Here is an 18,662-nt window from a genome sequence, read left to right as displayed (position 1 = left end):
CCCTCTAACACTGACAACAAAATGGTTGTGCACATTTATTTATTTCATCTGTCAAATCTCCTTAAATCTAAGAGAACTATCACAAAGTTACAAGAATTGTCTAATTCAATGCTCAGCCTCAAACTAAAACTTTATCATCATATGAAAGCATGCTGGGAAAGAGTGTTTTTTTTCTGGCTACAAAAGCCTGGAAAGTATTCAGAATGCATTATCATTGAAACATCAAGATATTTAGTTAAGAATGTATGTATTACAAATGAAGATATAGTGTGCGCACACTACACTAAAGAAAGCCGCACAACATTATAAACGCAAGTTCACCTAATTTCCTCTTTTTCAGCTGCCTTACTGGATCGTCTTTGCTAGAAGCGGTTATCGTAAAATTCTTACTGGATTCTGTTCTTTTCATGAAATGAAAACATTTTTTTTTTGGAGATGCTGCACTTAAATGACAGTTTTGAGCTTACTAAACCTGCATAAAATAAAAGACAATTTGTTAATAATAATTATTTTTGATTGCAAAGAAACTGCAAAAAATTTCTGTGATTGTTTATCTTCATTAGAAGTCTTGCAAGCCAAATTATAAAATATTTTCTCATTGATTTCTTGTAGAAAATACTGCCCATTAGTGTAGTGTACACTAGTTGTACATAAAAATATTAATGTACATCTTTAGAAGACTGTCATTTACAGAAATCAATATTTTCTAAAATGAATAATAAATAATATGATATTAAAATACAAAGTAAGTTTTCACCAAAACAAAAGAAATTAAATAGAGGTAAAAAGTCTTCTGAAATCTTTCCTAGTATGTTTGTCAATTTTCAGATTTCACAGAATCTTATCATTTTAAATACTTAAAACAAATTATCAAAGTATTGATAGCAATGATGTTATTTGTAAACCCCATAAAAAATGGTCGGTGTATATATCAATACAATGAAGACAATTTTTCTATTTAAGTTTTGATTTATAACAAACAGTTTTCAAATTACAAGTCGACATTGAAACAAAAGAGAATCTGGTATTTACATCTTCTCTTTGTTTCCACGTTTATTTGTAATCCATTTGAATTTGAAAGCTTGGTAATAATCAAAATTGAAATCTAAAGTAGTCTTCATTGTATTGATATATACGACGACAACTGTATATTATCCAGCACGCTTCCACCTCGGCAGTTGAAAATATTAGATTTGATTATATTAGCAGAATCCTCTTATTTCTCCAATACTACAGGAGTTTCGGCAGCAACTTTCAGCCAATCCCATTCGTCCTTTATCTCCATACTCTGCTAGCTGGGCCCTACACAGTAACACAAGAACATATACTCATTTTTTTCAATTTTTTATAAACATAAAAACATACTAGCTGGAGTCCCCGGCGTTGCCCGTAGAATTTTAAAAAACGAATTTAAAAAAAAATGATTTTTGAAAAAATAAAAGTTTGAATGTTTTTATTCTATGTTACCACTCGAGTACCAATGGGTTTCCTCAACACATTTCAGCCCATTCGGTCCAGCTGTTTGGCCAGCTTTAGATGACATGTATACATGAGAGCAAAAGCTTTATTATACAGAAATAGCTTTCAAAAATTACAAGGCTGTATAGTTCTGGAGGTTCGCTAACAAGATTTTTAAAATCATTATAATAATCTGGATGAAAAAAGTAACAAAAGTTCTACAGTAATCGCCACGTATATCAATACCATTAAAGACGACTTTCGATTACAATTTTGATTTAAATCAAGATGGAAAACAGCAAGAATAAAAATATAAACTTGTAATTTGGATTAAACCTAAATAAACAAGTCTTCATCATTGTATTTATATAATTGCCAACCACGGTATAAATTTCAAATTTACATTCTCTTATAATTACACCAGAAAAAAGTTTTATCTAGAAATATGTACGCAGACGAATTTTACATTTAGCAGTATCCAATACAACAAAACTTTCCAAGTACACTGCTCAGTGCTCAGTGGTCTGGCTTAAAGCTTTCAATTTTACTAATTAAGCCTTTCAACAGCAGCAAGGACATTTGATATTCTTGATATTTTTTAAAATGCTAACCTTGCTTCATTCCAGGTCGAATCATCTAAGCTCCTCTTGTTCATGTTCCTAAAATTATTCTGTTTAAAGAAGCTGGTTTCGATAAAATTTCTTTTTTCGAAATTATCAGAATTGGGGACAGTCAGAAAAAGAAAAAGAATGAAAGGAAAAGGACAAGAATTGATGACAAAATTTTATAAAATAAAAACATTCAGCAAAATAGTTGTAAAATAAATATCTTTTTATTTATTTGAATCAAGTTGGCTGCAGTTACTTTTCCCTGAAGGTTTGTTAATCTTGGGAACTTTTCTAATTTTCATTTCTGCCAACGTATAGTTTTAAGAGTAAAAAATTTGTTGAGGACTCAAAACTATTCTTTTACAGTAAAAAAGTTAAAAAGGTAGTATTGTCCTCTTATACTACGATGATGATATGAAAATGGAACATTAAACTTTAGATTTTGACCAACTTTCACCATTCAGCTAAAATATCCTACTTTTAGTTTTCTAAAAATACTGAAAAAAAATCTCAAACTGAGGCTTTTTTATGCAGAGTATACGCAGATAATGTTGACATATTAATTTTTTGGGAAGGGCAATCGATTTTAGGATCGAAGTTAGGTTCCGTAAAACATTTCTTAATCCAGCCAGGTTATTACCTTCCTCTCTTCTGCACAATTCCATCAAACTGGTTTAGATGCTCTATAATTCCGGCCCAGCCTAAACATAATTTTTTTTTTAACTTTGAGAATTTTTCTTAGCTTAAATATAGACAGATATGCTTTTCAGCTTCTGCCATTGTTGACAAAACTGAATAATATCATATTTGATTCTTTTATTTTTCGTTACTTCTTTCTAGCTTTTTTTTGCAGATAAACTGAGGATGTATCCCTCTAATTGCTCCCTCTCAAAGTTTCCATCTACTTCTACTTTTTATTATTATCTGTTTTTAAGATAAGTGTAGATGTTTTGTATGAATTGTTCAGATCTATAATTTTAAAGTTTTCCCCCAGCATTTTATCATGAAATTCTTTAGATGGGTATTTTCTGTACATGCTAACTTTTGCAATGCAATTGTTTTCATAAAATGTCACTTTTCAAACATTGCCCAGCTATGCACCATGAGCATATAATACCCAGGAAATATCTAACCTGTCAAACCCAGTTAAAAAACAACATTTAAATAAAAAAATTGAAATGAAAGAAACTGTTGTACAAATAGATTTCTCAGCCTAATTTGAAATTTGGAAAATGTTTACTTGGAACGAGTTGAAAATTTCTTTGGAAAAGTACATCTTTGGAAAAGTACAACTTTGGAAAAGTACAACTTTGGGAAAGTACAACTTTGGGAAAGTACAACTTTGGAAAAGTACAACTTTGTAAAAGTACAACTTTGGAAAAGTACAACTTTGGAAAAGTACAACTTTGGAAAAGTACAACTTTGTAAAAGTACAACTTTGGAAAAGTACAACTTTGGAAAAAAGTACAACTTTGGAAAAGTACAACTTTGGAAAAGTACAACTTTGGGAAAGTACAATTTTGGAAAAGTACAACTTTGTAAAAGTACAACTTTGGAAAAGTACAACTTTGCAAAAGTATAACTATGTAAAAGTACAACTTTGGGAAAGTACAACTTTGTAAAAGTACAACTTTGGAAAAGTACAACTTTTAAAAGTACAATTTTGGAAAAGTACAACTTTGGGAAAGTACAACTTTGGGAAAGTACAACTTTGTAAAAGTACAACTTTGGAAAAATACAACGATTAACTACGAAACTTTTACCTAGATCTTATCAAATAAACAAGGTATTTTATTATCTAGGTGTTTTAATTATTTTGTATATTTAAGATTTTTTGACTTTCTATATATGCTAAAAAAAAGTTTAGCATATTTTAAAACTGCAGTGCTCCCAATATTGCTTTTAATACACTATTTAAAATGTTTCTTCAGGCCATTTTTAAAATATTGGTTAATGTACAATAACACTGTACTCTGTACAGTAATTTTTATTCAATCAGATTATGTCAAAGTCTGTATTTAAATGTAAAAAGGCATATTTTAAAATGTTAAAAGCATATGCGGATCTTTATAAGCTGATTTACTTACGTTGTGATATTTGAGTTCCACAGGCTAGGTAGAGCATCACCATTAGGTTATCACCACACATCCTCATCTATAATGTAGAATATCATTAAGATTATCGATATCATCAATATCATCAATATCAACTTTAGCATTATCCTCAACACATTATTATAATCATAATCAACCATTGCAGCATTGTCATCGTCATCATAATAATCATAATTAACTTCAGCAGCATTATCATCATCATCAAAATAATCATCATCAATATCAAAGCAGCCTTATCATCATTCTCCCAATAACCATAATCAACTTCTGCAGCATTATCAACACATAATAATAATCATCATCAAAATCAGCAGCCTTATTATCATCATCACAATATCATCATTAACATCAGCAGCATTATCATCATCATAATGATAATCATCATCAAAATCAGCTGCATTATCATCATCATCATCAGTATCATTATCAACATCAGCAGCATTATCATCATCATCATAATAATAATCATCCTCAACATGAGCACCATTATCTTATCATCATAAAAATCATTACCAACATCAGCAGCATTATCCTCAGGTAACAAAAGTGAGGAATTTCCCCAAGTTCTCCAATTTGGTAACTTGCTTTGAAATTTCTTGAAAACAAGTTCTTGTTACTGATTCCTTGGAAATTCTTAGGAAATTCTCTGGAATATTTCCTAATTTGAGAGATATTTGGCAATCAGAGTTTTGAGATTTAGGTTCGAGAAATTCTCAGGACTTGGTCGCCAATTTTGTGGATTTTTCCCAAGAAATTTCTAAGAATGTTTCCAGCAAACTTTAAACATTTTTGCAAACATTTTATAATTGGAGGAAGAGCTAATTGTGAAGAGTTTTTTTCTAGCCTGTATTTTAAAAATATTAAAATTATTTGAAATTTCTCTATTTCTGTATTAAAGGTGTATTTGTATAATATATTAGTGTAGATACACAGAACATTTGTCACTAGTACTTCGATCATCATAATCAGCAACATTATCTTCATCACCATAATAATTATCATCAACATCAGCTGCATTATCATCATCATCATCATAATGAGCATCATCAATGTCTTTAGAAACATCATCATCATAATGCTCATCATCAATATCAGAGCATTATGATCATCATCAAGATCAGCTCCCTCATCATCATAATAATAATTATGATCAAGATCAGCTGCCTCATCATCATCAAAATAATCATCATCTTAAACTTCTGCAACATTGTCATCATAATTTTCAAATCGGTTTTAAGTATTTATCTACCCGACTTTGTCTCTTCTGTATCCCTGCAGGATAAAAACTGGTTCTAAAGTTTCCTCCAAGCAGCGCAGCACCAGTCTGGGGTAAACCGGTTTCGACCAAATCTTCGCTTAAATGGAAGCAAGTTGCTGGATCTACAAACAAAGGTTAAGTTCACTTTGCTTGCATACTCATGACTTCCTGCTGTTTGAAAGATTGGCAGAAATCAAAATTGAAAAAGGAAAGTTGTCTTCAATGTATTTAGTTGTACTAAGATGAATTGAACTTGGGCCAAAATTTGAGCCTTTGAAAAAAGAAAGAAAAGCTTTTGCTGGGACATCCTGCAAACCTGTATACAGATACTATTTATAGATTACAGATGCGTGTAGACAGAGACGTAGTAGACTAAGTAACCAGTGTGAAATGATTTGCTTTGATTCTTACCTACTATGACGAGGAAAATGATTTATTTTGATTCTCACTTGCAATGACGAAGAAAATGATTTATCTTGATTCTTTCTTGCTATGACGAGGAAAATGATTTCTCTTTATTCTTGCTTGCTTTGAAGAGGAAAATGATTTATTTTAATTATTACTTGCTATGACGGGGAAAATTGATTTGATTCTTACTTGCTATGACGAGGAAAATGAGTTATATTGATTCTTACTTGCTATAACGAGGAAAATTATTTATCTTGATTCTTGCTTCCTATGACGGGGGAAATGATTTATCTTGATTCTTACTTGCTATGACGGGGGAAATGATTTTTCTTGATTCTTAATTGCTATGACGAGGAAAATGATTTATCTTGATTCTTGCTTGCTCTATGACGGGGGAAATGATTTATCTTGATTCTTACTTGCTATGACGAGGAAAATGATTTATTTTAATTCTTACTTGCTATGACGAGGAAAATTATTCATCTTAATTCTTACTTGCTATGACAAGGAAAATGATTTTTTATTCTTACCTACTATGACAGGGAAAATGATTTATCTTAATTCGTGCTTGCTATGACGAGGAAAATAATTTATCTTAATTCTTACTTGCTATGACGGGGAAAATTGATTTGATTCTTACTTGCTATGACGAGGAAAGTCAGTTATTTCAATTCTTACTTGCTATGACGGGGAAAATTGATTTGATTCTTATTTGCTATGACGAGGAAAATGAGTTATTTTAATTCTTACTTGATATAACAAGGAAAATGAGTTATCTTAATTCTTACTTGCTATGACGAGGAAAACGGCAAAACAGGCGACGAGCATCTTTCAAACCTAAAAGAAAATGAATAAAATTAAAGAAGTCTTTCCAAAAGTCAGGAACGTCGAGAATTTTAACTTTTTAAATCTTTGTCTTGGTAGGTGGGGGGGGGGGCCTTAACATAAAAATGTGTAACATTTTGTCTGAAATTTCGAAAATAATGTTGGCGATATAATAATGTGCCCTAACATTATGTTCATAATTTAGAACTGTTCTCAGTAGTTTCCATTTCCAGTTTAGAAATGAAGTTGATGACTTTTTAAAATCTAGTCAAGACTAGGGTTTCTAGATTTTCGTTCAATCTCTTACGCGAAAATTTTGTTCAAGCAACGAACCAGTGAACTAAAAAAAATTCTTTAGTTTTTGCGAAAATTTTTTTTTAAATACTTTTTCGTGAAATTCGCAGAACTTTTTCGAAATTTTTCGCGAAAATTGTTCATCATATGAGTTCATCAATTCCACACAAGTCGGAAATGACCATGAATCGAGGAATAAGAAGGCTTTTTTTTAGCAATGACAAATTCCGCAATACACCTCTTCCTAACCCTCTCCAAACCTCCAAATTATCCAAATTAATTATCCATACCCCGACATCCAAGAAATAAAGAAGATAAAAAAGTGCAAAAAAATGCAAGCTGGCAGGCCTAGATTTGAGATTTAGCCTAGAATACAATTGCAGAAACCTTCACCCATCACAGGTTCCTACCCTTCCCATCTGATTTAAAAACAGTTAATGATCAGCTGTAATGAATCAGCATCACTGATAACTGCAATAATGAAAGCAAAATATAAAACTAAGAGAACAAAACACAAATACACTGCATTTCAAGTGTAGAGTGTAGGAACAGTGTGTCTACAACAAAATTCCAGAACCAAAAACATATTGCGAGTTATCGGGACGTTCAATAAACTTCTCTTTCAAAATGTAACCAAGAACATGATGGAAAATTGAAGCACAGGAAAAAAAAAACAGGAAAATTCTTTTAAAAAGAAGTAAAATTCTTTAAAATTGAGGTAAATTTGATTAAAAATGGAACAAAAAAAATCTTTTTAAAAAAAGTAGAAAGTTTCAAAATTGATCCGTGTACCTTGTATGATGTCCAAGTGAAGAATGGTAAGAAGAAGAAGAAATATTTCTCTTTTATACCTTGTACACATCTCTCTACTCTAGGGTTCTCATAGTATATTTCCAACCCTCAGATAGCAACAGATTATATGCCTCTCAACCTCTGTTAACCATTTACCTCCCCCCTAAATTCCTTTCATATTTCATACATCAGGACAATTTAAGCTGACTAAATAGTATGCATTAGCAGAGATCGATAATTTTAATAATATTATGATTTTTGATGATTTGGAGGAAACAGTGAAAAATTGAACATTAAAAATTAAAATGCAAGTTTTTAATCCTCTTTGATTCTTTTTACATCAAATAATGTATTTTTTCCCCCAATTTATCAATCAACCCTAAAAAAAAAAAAAACAGAAACCTAACTTCTGCGGGGAAAAAAATCGTGTCAGCTGTTTTTCACAATTTAAGCATTTGATAATTAAATTAAAAGTTTCTTAAATAGATGTAGATATCACAACCTACAGATTAGCGCTATTTGATGTTCAGTTTTGACCTAAGGGTTTAAATCCCTATATCTTTGCAACCCAATGTCGTAAACCTTAGATATTGCAGTATATGAATTCTTTTAGATCAAATAATCTAAGTTTGAAATATCAATGGTTTACATAGTCTGCAGGTTGTGAAGATATAGGGATTAGAAAATTTTAGCTTATGCCAATTAGACTCAATTTCTTTATTCAGTTACATGTTAGAAATGAAAAAAAATGGTCTTCTCTATCAATAAGAGTAGTTCTGAGCGAAACAAATAAGATTTCAATTTGACGTGCAGTTTACTTTAGTTTGACGTGAACTGATATATGAATAAATATGATGGTATTTACCAGTATCTATTTATCTGTTTATCTGTTTAGTTATATAATATTTATATCAAAGTACACTGTACAATACATGCCTTATATCGATGGGGTATAAAAAAATGTACAATTTTAAAATCAAATAAGAACACTAAACTAATATTTGTATAGTTCTGAATTATTTGATCCAATAGAATTCATAGTTTGACATATCTAATGTCTACGATATTGGGTTGCAAAGATATAGGGTTTAAAAAGTTGGGTTAATTTAAAGTTACGAGGATGCAAAGTTGTACTAAAAATTCCACATAAATTTGCTGTACAATTCAATTGTTTTACACGGTCCTTCTTAAAGGGACTGTACGCGGTATATGATAAAGTTTATTGAGATGTCAAAGTCTACTACAGTCAACGAGTATGGGTTCACACCCTTTGCTAATGGTAGATGTCAAAGTCTATTACAGTCAATGAGTGTAGGTTCACACCCTTTGCTAATGATTTATGTCAAAGTCTACTAAAGTCAACGAGTATGTGTTCACACCCTTTGCTAATGGTAGATGTCAAGTCTACTACAGTCAACGAGAATATATCTCTACTTTTGCTAAATCAATATGTATTTACAAGTTCAATGAATGCCTTCCTGAAAATGTTTTGATTATTTAAGTGCTGACTAATTATCTACTTGTAAATGCACAATGAATGTATATTCAGTTGAGATTTCAATATGTATACTTTGTTTCAACAAAAAAGATCAAACAAAATTATCAAACAATATATTTTCAATTGGCCCATAATAAATTTTCTTCTCTATTTTATTTTAAGCTGAACCATCATACATTATTATTTTGTATTTTGTGTTTGAAAATAAATACTATAACTATATATATATTGTAATGTAATTTTCAAAAAGAGGATTTAGTAGTCTATTTTTAAATATACTTAGAAAGTTGCTTCTTTTTAAGTTTAGAGGCATGGCATGGCATGGCATGTCCAATTGACAACGGTACCCTTAAAATCTTTATCTGAACAAGCATGAATTCGATATCCCTGTTTTTAAAAACTGATATTGCATACAAAACTGACTTGAAACATTTGGTTCTTCAAACATGTACACAATTAAACACCTTTTAAGCTGTAAAAACGACGTTTTCTTCCACATTTTTAGCGTTGTTAATCCTATATGTCACTCAATGGGTCAGTAACAACAACAGTCTATATAAATAAATGGATTGTTTTATTGGAATTTAATTGTTTATAAACACAGAAATCAAGTAAAAACTTAAGCATGAATATTTCTTTAAATGTAAGTACATACATGAAACGTGTATCTTTCATACATCAGTCATCACTGGGGGGGGGGGTATTTAGACATTAAATGACACGAAATTATGCATGTTAGCTAAAAAAGCACATATGTTGTCTGTATATAATGTTGACTTAAGTTGAAATATCTGAAAACTGACAAACTATAGTATATATAAAAATGTGTGACTTAAAATCTGCTTTCAGAAGAAGCGTAATGTGTATCTCCTTGAAAATTTTTCACTTTTAACTGTGGCGTCTTCTTGCGCATTTCTGTTGCTGAAACAAGTGAGAAAATTCTCAAAATTAAACACTTTTCAAGCATTAAACGAAAATATCTTCCACATTATTGATGAAATAAAAGATACTGTTGTGAATATGACATGTGAAGGGTACTTTAAATTTAATATAAATATTGTTAAACTGTGCTACCTGGATTCTAAATTCATTTTAAAAACCTCCTTCTATGTTTAATGCCATTCATAAATTGACATTGAACATGAGGCTGAGGAGAAAAGGGTTTTAAAGGGGGAGGTTATATTTCAAGAATACATTTACAAGGTTACAACGGACGATACTTCAATGACGATCCAAAAACTTCTACATTATGACGAGATAAAGGTTTAATGTAGCTTTTAATGGTGAATTTATAATTTAATGATTTGCAAAGAAAGAAACAAGTTTTACAAGACTATAAACATATCGTACAGTCGTCTCTGAAGGCTTATCCTATCTGGTTATTTTTATATTATAGATACATATATATATCATATATTTCTAGGGTGTCCCCAAATTTTTTACATTTCTCTCATCCACATTCAATGAGATTTTAGTCTGAAATTGTGCTTGCAGCTACGGGGTTATTTGTTGGGACATATTATCTTTCCATTACATATAAATACAATATTTCAAAAAACTAAAAAAAAACTATGAATAGGGACAAACTCTGATTTATTTTCAAATTCCTATATTTTAAAACCTAAAACAAGGGAAGCGAACCTTTAAAAGAATATTATAGATTTACGGTGACTGGTAAGGCAAAAAAAAGATTGAAGAAAAAAAGGATGTCTACTTGGCTCAGACCGGTTTTAAGAAAAAAAAATCGTGAGTTTTTTTAATACAAAAAGAAGATCTTTTACAGCCTTGAAGCTGCCTGGCCTCCTTGTGTACATATATTGTACTTTATGTTATTGTTGTTCCTGGGTCTAAGTGTTGTCCTTGTGTCTGATGGAAAACAAACAGGTTCTAGAGGTAAACACAAATTCATAAACAGTCTCAAGTAGAGAGCTCAGCTTCGGGGATATCCTTCAACAACAGGGTTTCAGTTTAACATAGGATCAGGGGAACTAGGGGGACAACATCAATGCTATGTTTAATGTGTATATCTAAATACGACATTTAATACATTTTGTGATGTTTTCAAAATCGGCATGCAGATTGGACATTTGAAAACATTCAAATTCATTTTTGGAAATTCAGTAATTTGTGTAACAAAATTCAGTTATATGTGTAACAAAATTCAATAATATTTGTAAAAAAATGTAAAAGCTCTCGACCAACGACTGCTCAAAAATATTTGTATAATGTGAAAACCGGGTGTAATAGTAAAAAATAAAAAATTGTTTTTCAAAGCAAAAGTGCAAACTTAGGTTTTTTAAGTCATGTCTTTCCAAAAAGTTATTAATTAAAAGTATCAAACACGCGAAAGTGGGTCCAAACAGAGATTGAGTTTGTCATTGAAAAGAATGAACATTTTGGAGCAGTGCATGAAGTTATAATGTTAGTAAATTTCACAAAATTGTGTATTACATTATAAACAAGACAATAGTGCCTGTCAACCTATATTTTTTATAGAAGAAAAAATTATCACTTCTTTCCTAGCAGTGATTTATTTTACGATTTAAGATTATTCTAAATTTTTTGATTGACAGCTATATATCAGCTTCTACACACGTGGTATTTAAAGAAATATGCCAGAATGAAAAAGTACAAAAAAAGAAAAAGCATTTTGCATTAAAAAACATTTAAGATCTGAACATGATAAACGTAAATATACTGGAGAATGCAGTTTCAAAGTTTTATCATTTTCTAGCTCAATCTAATCCATATTATGATAGAAAATGTTGACATGTGTTTTCTTGAGCCGCGTAGAAAATCTATTTTTAGATTTTGTGTTAACTTGTCAAGACGCCATGCGTCTATATATCAGGAAGAAACTACAGCATAAAATCTGCATGAAACATTTTGTACTTCTGCATCTTGTTATGGGAGAAAAGTGCAAAACTGTATTATATAACCTCAATTATGCTTTAAATTATCTAGTTTCAACTGGAATTAACTGCATTTGTCTCAGTCATATTCAATTAACTTTGAAACTTCTGTATTCATTTCAATCCAAAAGCCTGATTTAAACATCATTTTTTATCTTAGCTCATGAATACTTTAGGGGATTATTAAACTAATCTATAATTTGAAAATAATAAATGTAGATTTAAATATTTTTCGTTTATTTTTTAATTATAATTGATCAAATATTTACAGATTTAAATGATTATCATTTATCAAGTAAAACAAGTAACTCTAATTAATTTTGTTAGGATGCTAAGACTATTTTGACATGAACATCATTACTTATTCTGAGCTGAAAACTTGAGAATGGTGGATATTGAGAATAATGCTTAATCCTCTCTTTTTCTTAATATCTAGTCTAACTTAAACTTCTACTTGTATCCTGAATTTGTATAAAATTCAAACAATCAGGTCGTATATATGAAGTCGATAAATTTGAAATTTTGCCGCCATTTCAGATTATATACAGAAACGGGAGGGACTCTCTAAATGAAAAAAAAAACGTTTTTTGATTTCTCTCTACTATATCCAAGAAAGAACGGCTTAAGAAGAAAATCAAAAGTGTGTCCATTGGATACTTGCAGATTAAGTAATCGGGATTAAGGATATCTCATTCTAAAGTTTTCAGCTCTGGCCTCATAGACTTTTGAATAAAAAAGGGATATTATGTGTATTCTCAAGTTAGTGAACAACTGCCTTCTCATGGTCGAGAATACTGTATTCATAATCAAGGCTGTTCATTATTTAAAAAATTATTTGAAAATTACGTTTAACATTTACTAAAATTCATTTATCCTCTTAGCCTAGCATAAAAAAATTCATAGCAATAAAAATGCAATGTAATTTTCTTAAGTTGCAATGGCAAATTTCTCCTATAGCAAAAAGCCATATTTCATCATCTCATGTTGTTCATCCTTATTAGATGGCTTCAAGTAATATAATAAATAGTCTTGCGGACTAGAATTAGATATGTGATGGTTATTAGACCTGGGCCTTGAAAAAAGTTTTTAAAAAAAACACAAAATTGTTTTTAATGCCTGTCAATTTGTTATTGAATATTCGGTTAAAATATAAATCTGCGTATTTCAGTCGTTAATGATTTAAATTTTTATAATTTATGTTGATTTTGATTAGATTGTTTATCGTGATAAAAGGGGAAAGAGATCGTATAAAAAGTTGCAAATTAAATGGTTTGGTAAAATTAAAGACTTTGTTTTATTATTAAAGATCCCCATTTAATTTGTTTTGCTTGCAAACCCTGGACAGTGATCACGTGACCTTGTCGCTCAACCACGTGGATAACAAGAGGAAATCAGCTGACTTATCTTTTTGTGTCAAATAGTACGACTGAGAACTGGAACAATAGTTTTATGGCTTTTTTCAAACTTAAAAAAGATCAGCTGTAAACCTTCCAACAAAAAATGTAAAAAACACACAATTCTTTAAGTTAAAAAAATTCAAGATTTTTTAGTTATATATTACAATATGTTATTCAATCTTTAATTAAAAAAATTTTTGATTTTTAATTTTCCTCTTCGAAATGAACTTTTCTTGAAGGGGAATTTTTTCTTTCTTAATTGTAAAATGAAAAATTAGAGTCTTTTTTTTGGAAGGAAGGTTGATAAAGAATTTATCTTTCTTTTTCTCAAAGCTTTAAAAATCATCCCCCACTATCCCATAAATATCACAATCCAGTGACATAATTTTTTTTAACTTAAAAGGAGAAAAATACAAATCTCATTTTATTTATTTAGTTAAATCAATTAATGTTTAAGATTATCTTGAAAATTGTGTACTATGTCTAATATCTGAATTAAATGTAAAATATGTCTTGGAAAAAAAAAATATTTTTCTACAACAAAAGTTTCTACAGTCTGCAGATTTTTAGTTAAATTGAAAAATAATATTTATCTTAAATATTTTATTTCCCTGCTTTGGTGAATGGTGCCAATTAGAATTAGATATCTTTATCACTGACGAAAGAATTTGTAATATTTGGCATTTTTACAAGAAATGTTAAAACCAACACGATAACAACTTCATAATTAATTTTCAATACTGTTCCTGCTTGAATTTTGCCATGCAAATTAAAGACTATTTTGATTTTTGCTTTCTTAAATTTCTTTTGGGGTGGGGGAGCGATATCAATGATGAATCAGTTAGTAAAAGAGTGATATAACATAGTACACTGTACACACTGTACACATTCTTAAAAAATGCTATTACCGTATTGTGATCAGATATTACTAGTGTCGTGTATGCTATGTAGTACAGTGAGAACCAGAAAACACTGGTATAGGAAGAAACCTTTAGGCTCTGGCCATGAACATGCAACACCGTAATTGTGCAGTGTAAACAGACCTATTTCACTAAGGAAGTAAATTGACATTTTACTTGTATAACTATTTACTTTGTAACTACATCCAATATACTTAATTACTGCTTTAAGGTCATCTTCCTATTCTACAGTTTTATGGTTCTCACTGTACTATATATAATCCCAGTTTTATGGTTCTCACTGTACTATATATAATCCCAGTTCTTATATCTTTCTCTCACTCTTTTCAAAATCTGAATTAATATTTTTTATTATTTTAGAATCGCTTATAGCTTAAAATGCCTAGAAAGGAGAAATCTAAAAGCTCCGCTATAGGCGAGGTAAATTTATTTTAAAGGGATTGGTACCGTTATTTCAAGTGACTCTATTTATAGAATGGCAAGTCGGATTCACGCCAATAACCCTAACAAAATGAGTTATTATTTTAAAATTTCATTAATTTCGATTGTGGTTTATTAATTAAAGTGACTTGCACATTTCTAATGCAGAAACGATTATCAGACTTTAACACTTCTAGAATTGCTGATAAAAAAAGGTTATAAGGGTACCTATGTAAATCAAACATGCCCATGTTTAAATATCTAAATTGACATACATTTTTGTTATTTCTTACGATGCCACCAGCAACTTTTTTAGGTTTATTTTGATCGATGGACATAAATGCATAAAGAAAGAGGCTGTCCAATCAATTACCGTTTTGACTTTTATCGGATACAAGCAAGCAGACCCGCCAAATATCTGTAATGATATGCAAATAGGTATAGTTTAATTGGTACACGTGGGTTAAAATGATTAATTGAAAACTGTTAAATCCTGCAATTCTGATAAAAATACTATTCTACCAGTACAATCATTTATCTTTATGAAAGCTTGATAAAATAAATTGACAACTTCTCCGTCAAATTAGTTTTCTCTTGAAGGTCGTAACCAGGGAGTACACCATCAACCTCCACAAGCGTCTCCATGGTATCGGGTTCAAGTATAGGGCTCCTAGAGCAGTTAAGGTATATCTTCTATCTATCCATCTATAGGGCTACTAGAGCAGTTAAGGTATAACTTCTATCCATCTATCTATAGGGCTCCTAGAGCAGTTAAGGTATATCATCTATCTATATATAGGGCTCCAAGAGCAGTTAAGGTATATCTTCTATCTATCTATCTATCTATCTATAGGGCTCCCAGAGCAGTTAAGGTATAACTTCTATCTATCTATATATAGGGCTACTAGAGCAGTTAAGGTATATCATCGATCTATCTATCTATAGGGCTCCTAGAGCAGTTAAGGTATATCTTCTATCTATCTATCTATAGGACTCCTAGAGCAGTTAAGGTATATCTTCTATCTATCTATCTATAGGGCTCCTAGAGCAGTTAAGGTATATCATCTATCTATCTATCTATAGGACTCCTAGAGCAGTTAAGGTATATCTTATATCTATCTATCTATGTTATTGATATTATTACAGGGCTCCTAGTACAGTTAAGGTATATCTTCTATTTATCTATTCATTTATCTATCTATCTACGTACCTGCCTACCTACCTACCTATCTACCCTCTTACAAGTGTCTCCATGGTATAGGGTTCAAGTATAGAGCTCATTGAGCAGTTAAGATATATAATATCTATCTATCTTTACCTACCTGCCTACCTACCTACCTACCTACTTTCCTACCTACCTAATTACCCTCTTACAAGTGTCTCCATGGTATAGGGTTCAAGTATAGAGCTCATTGAGCAGTTAAGATATATAATATCTATATATCTTTACCTACCTGCCTACCTACCTACCTACCTACTTTCCTACCTACCTAATTACCTACCTACCTACCTACCTACCTACCTACCTACCTAACTACCTACCTACCTACCTACCTACCTACCTACCTACCTACCTACCTACCTACCTACCTAGTAAACATGGAAACAAAGAGAAGCTGTAAATTAACAGCATCTATTTGTTTACTTGTAAACTTGTAATTTAAACAATCTTGTTAGAAATCAAAGCTTAAAGAGCAAGGCATCTTCATTGTATTGATATTAACGCTGACCACTGTAAGATGATTATTGAAAAATGATTATGTACAGGATGAGAATCAGGTTAGCCCGTCTCAGGAACGAAGATGAGGATTCCGTACATAAGCTGTACACACTGGTTACTCATGTGGTTGTACCCAAGGTAGAATATTATACATAAACTGTACACACTGGTTACCCATGTGCTTGTACCCAAGGTAGAATATTATACATAAACTGTACACACTGGTTACACATGTGCTTGTACCCAATATAGTACATAAACTGTACACACTGGTAAGTCATGTATTTTGGTTACTCATGTTCTTTTACCCAAGGTAGAATTACATGAACTGTACACACTGGTTACCCATGTGCTTGTACCCAAGGTAGAATTACATAAACTGCACACTGGTTACTCATGTACATGTACCCAAGGTAGAATACAGTACATAAGCTGTTCACACTGGTTACTCATTTACATGTACCCAAGGTAGAATATAGTACATAAGCTGTTCACACAGGTTACTCATGTGCTTGTACCAAAGGTAGAATATTATACATAAACTGTACACACTGGTTACACATGTGCTTGTACCCAAGGTAGAATATAGTACATAAGCTGTTCACACAGGTTACTCATGTACATGTACCCAAGGTAGAATATAGTACATACCCAGTACACACTGGTTGTTCATGTACTTGTACCCAAGGTAGAATATAGTACATAAACTGTACACACTGGTTACTCATGTACTTGTACCCAAGGTAGAATATAGTACATACCCAGTACACACTGGTTACTCATGTACTTGTACCCAAGGTAGAATATAGTACATACCCAGTACACACTGGTTACTTATGTAAATATTAAGTTGATATAAAAGGACCAGACTTGGATAAAAAATATTCAGAGTGGGGATAAAAAATAACTCCAATCTGACTCTAGTATTTGAGTCAATTTTAAGTTATATCTAAAAAATGTTTGTTTTAGAATGGGTTCAAAGGTCTTCAGACTGAGAATGTTGAAACCTCCTCAGAGTAGATCTTTAAGTACAACATTTATGATATCATGTACACTGTACAACATTGATGATATCATGTACACTATACAATGTGCAACATTGATTTCTTGTACACAGTACAATATTAATGATTTTATTTACAGCTTACCAACCTTATGTACATGAATATCTAGTACATTGTAATTTACAATTTGTAATATTATCAGTTATTTGGACATAATTCTAAACATTAAGTAATTAATCAATTAAGTTTAATTATTTAATTATGCTGTACTCCATGTAATCGATTATATGAAATATATAAATAAGAATATATTTTTTGTTTTATTTATATACAAATTTTAAATGTAACAGAGCTGGGAACTTCTGTGTTTGCTGCTTATAATTCCCGATCGCTTGATCTTGATATCCACTAATAATTTTAAAATTTATAAAAACTTAACCTTTCTATATCTTCATTCAAGTTATTTTACCCTTGATTAAAGCTCCCTTCAACCTTTGATTTATTCTTAAGACTAACAAAAGGTCGCAATCAAACCAAGATCTTTATATCCACAATACAAGAGTTCCTCAGATGACTAAAAAAAAACTTTATTACGGTATATCCCATGAATCCCGTATAAAAAAAAAAATATATTTTTTGTTTTATTTATATACAAATTTTAAATGTAACAGAGCTGGGAACTTCTGTGTTTGCTGCTTATAATTCCTGATCCCTTGATCTTGATATCCACTGAGGACACTTATAATTTTAAAATTTAAAGAAACTTGACCTTTCTATATCTTAATTCAAGTTATTTTCCTCCTGATTAAAGCCCCCTTCAACCTCTGCTCTGATTGGGTACGATTACCATGCGGGATATCGAATAAAGATAGATTTATTCTACGTATCTATCTAGATCGAGATCAAACAAAGATCTTTACATCCACAACACAAGAGTTCCTCAGATGTCTAAACTAAAACTTTATTACGGTATATCCCATGAATCCCGTATCAATGAAAACAACGGTATAAGTTTTATAATGTCGACTTGTAAC

General features: G+C 30.8%; 2 protein-coding genes across 2 annotated transcripts; one reads left to right on the top strand and one right to left on the bottom strand.

The window, feature by feature from the left end:
* Positions 1–21: 21 nt before the first annotated feature.
* LOC111706369 (insulin) lies at positions 22–7,812 on the bottom strand. Its single transcript, XM_023479230.1, has 7 exons — positions 7,758–7,812; positions 6,635–6,683; positions 5,430–5,560; positions 4,154–4,220; positions 2,707–2,767; positions 2,070–2,117; positions 22–1,302 (listed from the first exon to the last, which is right to left on the bottom strand). Exons 2-7 carry the CDS (start codon positions 6,672–6,674, stop codon positions 1,203–1,205), a joined length of 447 nt encoding a protein of 148 aa, XP_023334998.1. The 5' UTR covers positions 6,675–6,683; positions 7,758–7,812; the 3' UTR covers positions 22–1,202.
* Positions 7,813–14,799: 6,987 nt separating this feature from the next.
* Positions 14,800–17,929, top strand: LOC111706366 (60S ribosomal protein L31). The gene is made up of 4 exons (XM_023479228.1): positions 14,800–14,904; positions 15,505–15,612; positions 16,664–16,762; positions 17,594–17,929. The coding sequence occupies exons 1-4, from the start codon at positions 14,863–14,865 to the stop codon at positions 17,642–17,644; spliced, it is 300 nt and encodes a 99-aa protein (XP_023334996.1). The 5' UTR covers positions 14,800–14,862; the 3' UTR covers positions 17,645–17,929.
* Positions 17,930–18,662: the final 733 nt, after the last annotated feature.

Source organism: Eurytemora carolleeae, unplaced genomic scaffold (assembly GCF_000591075.1).
Source record: "Eurytemora carolleeae unplaced genomic scaffold, Eaff_2.0 scaffold656, whole genome shotgun sequence".
Classification (NCBI taxonomy): Eukaryota; Metazoa; Arthropoda; class Copepoda; order Calanoida; family Temoridae; genus Eurytemora; species Eurytemora carolleeae.
Note: the sequence above shows the minus strand (reverse complement) of the source record. Positions and strands in the feature narration are given on the sequence as shown.